This window comes from Salvelinus sp. IW2-2015, linkage group LG35, assembly GCF_002910315.2.
Source record: "Salvelinus sp. IW2-2015 linkage group LG35, ASM291031v2, whole genome shotgun sequence".
Classification (NCBI taxonomy): Eukaryota; Metazoa; Chordata; class Actinopteri; order Salmoniformes; family Salmonidae; genus Salvelinus; species Salvelinus sp. IW2-2015.
The window spans coordinates 17,235,827-17,243,326 of NC_036874.1; the positions used below are offsets into that span (position 1 = coordinate 17,235,827).

General features: G+C 44.1%; 1 protein-coding gene across 1 annotated transcript in view; it reads right to left on the reverse strand.

Moving 5' to 3' along the window:
- LOC111958707 (zinc finger protein 407-like) overlaps positions 1 to 7,500 on the reverse strand; it is a 134,048-nt gene that overhangs the window by 67,683 nt on the left and 58,865 nt on the right. The window contains exons 3-4 of the mRNA XM_023979952.3: positions 4,293 to 4,376; positions 2,787 to 2,907 (exon numbers count right to left, since the gene is read on the reverse strand). Of these exons, the coding sequence (XP_023835720.2) occupies positions 2,787 to 2,907; positions 4,293 to 4,376 (205 nt within the window). The remainder of the gene's footprint in view (positions 1 to 2,786; positions 2,908 to 4,292; positions 4,377 to 7,500) is intronic.

The window sequence follows — 7,500 nt, forward strand, 5'->3', positions numbered from 1 at the left end:
TGTGTTGTGTGTGTGTGGTTGGTGGTGTGTTGGGAGATCTGTGTGTGTGTGTGTGTGTGTTGTGGTGTGTGTGTGGGGGTTGGTGTGTGCGCATGCAGTATGTGATGGTTCTTTGAAGCATGTGTCTTTGCTTTACGGGACTTCATAATATAAAGATGTCCTCGGAACTATGCAGAGGACCCGCCCCTTTCTGTGTTTTACACATAAATACATCAAAACACCTGCTGGTGAATGGTGACATGCCCTCCATGAAGCCAGTTGCGTTGGGTAGGGTCAAATGTGAGGTGTTCTCCTCACCATGCCTTTCGCTGTAGACCATGTCTACCTCAGTACAGTAACAGCTCCATTAAGACCCTGGGTAAGTGGATAGGGATTGCACACAGGGATGTAACTACCCTCCAGCTAACGCTAAAACCCATGCAGGATGCGCCTCCTCCTTTTAACAGACCAAGACTCCACAACCGAACAATATCAACATCACAAATAAAGTAAATAACATTTTCAATAACTTGACAAATCCCGGTGTATGGCCGGCCTACAGTGAGTAAAGCACACMAGCAGTAGCAATAAATACTATCCAACAAGTAACTATACGATAAATTCAATTCAGAATTTACCCCGACCACTTAAAAGTTATTTCTAAACTTTCCTTCAGATAGAGAAGTCCTCGGTCACCGTCAGGGAAATAATAAGAATAATCATAAATCGTAAAAAAAAAAAAAACATATAGAATTTATATTCAAGACAAATTAACTGATTTCTTATTCCAGGCCAGTGGAATAAATAATCCATTCCGAGTCAGATAGGAAGAGGTTCTAAAGAAGAGTGAGGGGATCCCGCGGGAGCGCTTCTATCTCTCAGATATGGTAATGGCGTAATTGTCATATTAAAACAACATCATGTGCGTTTAGGAGTCAGCAGGTGTCAGGCTAAAAGAAAGGCCCACACAGTCCTCCCACGATGGCCAATATTAATTAGTCCAACGGCCGCGTTTCAACTTTCTCCACGTCCGCGAGCAGCGACATGGGAATCAACTCCGCTGCCGAGATAACGTCGCGATTCGCTCCGTCTTTTTTTATTTCCCCAAAACATTTCCATATTTTCTTCGTCCACGACTGCATTGGTAATGAGGCTAGTAATTGAGGCTGTTCGTTAGCGGTGGATTTAAAATGTGTGTGTGTTTGTGTTTTCAAGAATGGAGGTAGGTATCTGCGACGGCTAAGAGACGGCCTAGACATCATTAGCGCTCATCCACGCCTTGCTCTCCGCCTCTCCCAACACTTCACAGGGTCACCGGCCCCGCGACATCCACCGCCAGCCGTGCGGCGGAGCTCGACTTTTAGCGCTACCTCGAATTAGCTCAAAGTAGCTCTTTTCGCAGGCAGGCAGATTGAAAATGTGCAAACAGAGGATGCTGATTTAAAGTATTAAAGGGAGGATATCAATTATGCCAGTCATGATGCCTTAGTAGCTATCGTAGGTGTCTATTCATTGAGTACAATAGTCATAATGTGGTATGGCATGAGGTTTTGGACTGCAAAATGAGGTATATATCATTGAAAGATAGTTTGTTGCATGTTGCGTTTATATTTTTGTTCAGTATCGTAAATGTGTTACGATATAATTATAAACATAATATAATTATAAGATGCAAGCGTTACAATGGTATATCGAATTCTATATATCATGAGATATCCTGTTCACGGTCAAATGTTGACAGGGTCTTGACTAGCACATCCTTATTCGTGTGAAGTCATTGAACAATTGAGCCATTGAGCCATTGGAGGTTTACAAATGTATTCAGGGGGGAAGAGCGGAGCACAGAGTTAGGGCCCTTCATGACTGCCCGGTGCCCGTGTTCAATTCCTCCTACACACATTTGGAACCCAACAGGGGTTGCGAGCCGCTACCCTCTCCAGCCACTCCCTCTGCCCTCCGTACCCACGGGGGCCAAACCAAAAATGTTAATTGGTCTTCTAACTTGCTGCTTCATTTGCCACAATCTGTAACGATCATTTGGAATCAGATAGAAGAACAGTTGGTCCGGTTCCCTCTGTTGCCTCCCCACAGTGCTTTTAAACGTCAAATACTACTCTTCCTTGATAAATAATATGTGAATTGAGTGAAAAATGCGTAGAAATAAGTGAAATATGATATAACACCTCACATGCTAAACCATTGCCTTTCTGAACTGTGTTAAAGGACAAAGAACGGCAATTGGTATGGTGGTCCCGTTAATGTTTAAGGATTTCTCCCTCTGATGTTCCTAAAGATATGAACCCAGATTGGAACATCTCACTTTTATTTGAGTTTTTCTTCTGTTCTTCAGACGAGTATCTGAGCAGTACATTCCAATTCCGACAGCCTAACATATCCTGACAGAGCAAACCACAACAAACAGCCCGCCCGTGTCATTTTAGTTCCTCTGAAACCGACGCCGGGGGCGTTCCCTTCGCACTTCCACCACTCCTGAGAGGGGGGAGGAAGAGGACGAAGAAGAGGAAGRGAAGCGAGATGGAGAAGTGCAACGTGGCCAAAAGTTTGTAAGTGTGTAATTACTGATGGTCTGTGATGGCGTTTTAATGACAGACCTGCCAGCGGCTGGATGCTGTAGCCTGCTGATGATCGCAGAGTGATGCGATGATGAAGCCTGTGGGAGATCAGACCTGTGTGTGTGTGCGTGCGTGCGTTCGTGATTAAACCCACGGTCCTCCTGCCCATCAACCCCTGCCATCAACCCCTGCCATCTGTCCTTCCATGCGTGGGCGAGCCCAATGAGCCGGTACCTGTAGTCGCACCAGGGGCAACGGTAGGGCTTCTCCCCCGTGTGCACGCGCTTGTGGCGGGTCAAGTGGGACTGGGTGGTGGAGGCGAAGCCGCACAGCTGACACTTGAAGGGCCGTTCTCCTGGGGGACAGACAGAGAGACAGGCGGGGAAGATAAGGAAGGGCGGATAGGAAGACGGACAGAGAGAAATACAGAATCCCTGTCCGTCTCAAGTGGAATCTCACTCTAACGCAGGCATTCACATTTAACATATGAATCATTTAGCAGACGCTCTTATCCAGAGCGACTTACTTTAGTCCATTCATCTTAACATAGCTAGATGAGACAACAACATATCACAATCATAGCCCCTAAACAAAATAGTTATTAGCAAAGTCAGTGCTAGTAGGAAAGTAGTTGAAAYCTTTSAAATACTTTTGAGCAGTCGCAATTTTGCGACTATTCCAATAATTCAATTGTGCCAGGAAAGCTCAATCAAGGCCACCTAAAGCAGCGATTGTCAGCGGGTCAAGGGTGTCTGAGTAAAAAAATAAAAAATATGGGGGAAAAACTTAAAACAGGTAGAAAGTGTGTAGAACTTATAATGAACCATTTTCTTTGTTGATATAATTGAATCTCTGAAATGTTTTTCTTCAATCACAGTATTTTCAACATAGAGCCATTAGCAGCGTTTTTTGGGGTCGATTTTGTGCTCTCAAACCAGTGAATTTATTAACATTCTTCATCAAGAATATGGGAGAATTGTTATTATTGTCGATGAAAGAATGGGGAATGTTGTTCCCTTGTCATAAATTTGCTACATTTACTAACAACATAGCATAAAAAAACTGTTTTACAGATATTGTATTTTGGCGATTCTTTTCCGCGATGCGAATATTGGGTCGCAACTGAGACAACCTGCTTCAATTTGGGTCCCGAGGCAAAACCAGTTGAGACCCAGTCATCTAAAGCACTTCAAATCCTATTTGAACCCAGGACTGATCTGAAGAAGAGACACACTGATGACACCTGTAGTCTGGACAGTGTGTCCGACAATAGATTGCCGAGATGTATTTATTGGAACTGACACTTGACAACAGGGGACAAGAGAGGACAAAAAGTAAGAGCGTCGGGTAAATGTAAATGACTGTCAAAATGCGACAGCAAAAAAAAAAAATCTAAATGATGAATATCTAAATGAATATTTATAACGGGATGCTTGATCCTTGGGCGCCTGCCAGACGAACGGTTAACAGGATTTGTTTCACTTTCCCAATATCCAAAAAGCACTTGTTATTGACGGCCTATCTGAAAAACGCAATTTTCCTAAGCGATAGAATGACACGGTGAAATGATAACCTAAATTAAAAATCGCAGATTCAGTCATCCATACTGCTACACATGTCTATCACTGACAGCAAACATGTCAGACTGTGTGTGTGTGTGTGTGTGTGTGTGTGTGTGTGTGTGTGTGTGTGTGTGTGTTAGATGCTGGATGTGTGCAGCTCTAGCATCGTGTGGCTCACCTGTGTGTTGGCGGCGATGCTTGGTGAGGGCGTGTCGCGTGCCACCCGCAAAACCACAGAGATCGCACAGGAAGGACTTCTCTCCTGTATGGGGCGGGAATGAGGGGGGTCAGAGTACATTACAGAGTCAACAGAGGAAGAAGGAGTAGGGACAACATCATCAACAGAGAGAGAGAGAGAACAGAGAGAGAGAGAGACAGAGAGAGAGAGAGAGAGACGAGAGAGAGAGACGAGAGAGGAGAGATGAGAGAGAGAGAGAGAGACAGAGAGTTCATTACAGCATGAAAGCGGAGGGAAAAGTCACAGATCACTAGTGTATATCCATCAAGGCTCTCACAGTTAACTAATTCCTCCAATCAAATGTATCCGTGTAAATATGTCAATGGGACGGAAATTGGCAGTGTGGTTTATTGACTGTGATAAAATCTGAAAAGCACCGCTGAACATAATTACATACTTGTCAGCGCCATAAAATTAGCTTTATTATCAATGGGATGGTTTTGTACAACTTCATTTTGTCCGATGCCTTCCAGATGGGGCTGAGCTGATTCACTCCAGCGGGTTTTTTTTACTACGCAGTCTCTCTCTCTCTCTCTTCTCTCTCTCTTTCTCCTCTCTCTCTCTCTCTCTCTCTCTCTCTTCTCCTCTCTCTCTCTCTCTCTCTTCTCTCCTCTCTCTCCTCTCTCTTCTCTCTCTCTCTCTCTCTCTCTCTCTTCTCTCTCCTCTCTCCTCTCCTCTCTCCCTCTCCCTCCCTCTCTCTCTCCTCTTCTCTCTCTCCCTTCTTCTCTCTCTCCTCTCCTCTCTCTCCCTCTCTCCCTCTTCCTCTCCCTCGTCATCCTACTCTGCTCTCCTCCTCTCATCTCTCTCTCTTCACTCTCCTCTCTCCTCTCCCTCCGTCTCTCCATATCTTCTACCTCACACCAGGAAGCAGGAGAGAAGAGGTGTAGCGGCTGATCGCAACACAAACATGACTCTGAGACACTGGATCATAGTAGAGTATTATTTTGCAAAACGTTTCGCAACGGACAACAAAACGTTTGTCCAGTTCAGAATGTACATCCTCTTTTCCTCTCTACTGAACAGGACCAGGTGATGGTCCATACCCTGTATAACAGATGTTTAAAACGGGTTGGCTGTTTGGCTTACGACATCAACAAGCTTTAGGGCAGTTGTCTGAACTCCTTGTCACGGACTCCTCATTTCAAAGAGGTCTTCTCCACAAAACCGACTGACCAGACCGAACCTAATATGTTACGAATATGGAAAGGGGGGATTTTTCTTTCGATGGTTTGGTTTGTTCTGCTCTGTGCCACTATAATGTGCTAAACATGGGTCAACAAAAGTTCTTATATTCTCTATAGGACAGACACTTCAAAACCTTATTCCTTATGATGATGCATGTTTTGACCGTCTGTTTTGCCATGTACAGTCGTGGCCAAAGTTTTGAGAATGACACAAATATTTTTTACAAAGTCTGCTGCCTCAGTTTGTATGATGGCAATTTGCCTATACTCCAGAATGTTATAAAGAGTGATTAGATGAATTGCAATTAATTGCAAAGTCCTCCTCTTTTGCCATGCAAATGAACTGATCCCCCAAAAAACATTTCCACTGCATTCAGCCCTGCCACAAAGGACTAGCTGACATCATGTCAGTGATTCTCTCATTAAACAGGTGTGAGTGTGACGAGGACAAGGCTGGAGATCTTCTGTCATGTTCGATAACAGACTGGAAGCTTCAAAAGGAGGGTGGTGCTTGGAATCATTGTTCTTCCTCTGTAATCATGTTCTGCAAGGAAACACGTGCCATCATCATTGCTTGCAAAAAAAGGGCTTCACAGGCAAGGATATTGCTGCCAGTAAGAATTGCACCTATTCAACCATTTATCGGATTATCAAGAAACTTCAAGGAGAGCGGTTCAATTGTTGTGAAGAAGGCCCAAGAAAGTCTAGCAAGCGCCAGGACCGTCTCCTAAAGTTGATTCAGTGCGATCGCGAGATCGGGCACACCAGTACAGAGTTTGCTCAGGAATGGCAGCAGGCAGGTTGTGAGTGCATCTCGCACGCACAGTGAGGCGAAGACTTTTGGAGGATGGCTTGGTGTCAAAAAGGGCAGCAAAGAAGCACTTCTCTCCAGGAAAAACATCAGGGACAGACTGATATTCTGCAAAAGGTACAGGGATTGGACTGCTGAGGACTGGGGTAAAGTCATTTTCTCTGATGAATCCCCTTTCCGATTGTTGGTGGGCATCCATAAAAAAGCTTGTCCGGAGAAGACAAGGTGGAGCGCTACCATCAGTCCTGTGTCTATGCAACAGTTAAAGCATCCTGAGACCATTCATGTGTGGGGTTGCTTCTTCTCAGCCAAGGGAGTGGGCTCACTCACAATTTTGCCTAAGAACACGCCATGAATAAAGATGGTACCAACACTCCATCCCGAGAGCAACTTCTCCCAACCATCCAGGAACTGTTTGGTGACGAACAATGCCTTTTCCAGCATGATGGAGCACCTTGCCATAAGGCAAAGGTGATAACTAAGTGGCTCGGGGAACAAAACATCGATGTTTTGGGTCCATGGCCAGGAAACTCCCCAGACCTTAATCCCATTGAGAACTTGTTGTCAATACTCAAGAGGCAGGTGGACAAACAATACCCCAAAAATTCTGACAAACTCCAAGCATTGATTATGCAAGAATGGGCTGCCATCAGTCAAAATGTGGCCCAGAAGTTAATTGACAGCATGCCAGGACGGATTGCAGAGGTCTTGAAAAAGAAGGGTCAACATTGCAAATATGGACTCTGCATCAACTTCATGTAATTGTCAATAAAATCCTTTGACACTTATGAAATGCTTGTAATTATACTTCAGTATTCCATAGTAACATCTGACAAAAATATCTAAAGACACTGAAGCTGCAAACTTTGTGAAATTAATATTTGTGTCATTCTCAAAACTTTTCGGCCACGACTCTACTAATGAATGTGTTATTCAATGTGTTTCTACGGGCTTTCGCAGTAAATGCCAAATTCAATGTTTTATCAAATAACTTTGTATATATATATATATTTTTTTTTAGACCTACAGGGATCCTAAAATTCGAAATCAAATGCCTAAATTATACATTTTATGACCATCTTAAAACAATTCCTTATGTTAGGCGACAGGTAGCCTAGAGGTTCGAGCGTTGGGCCAGTAACCAAAAGTTTGC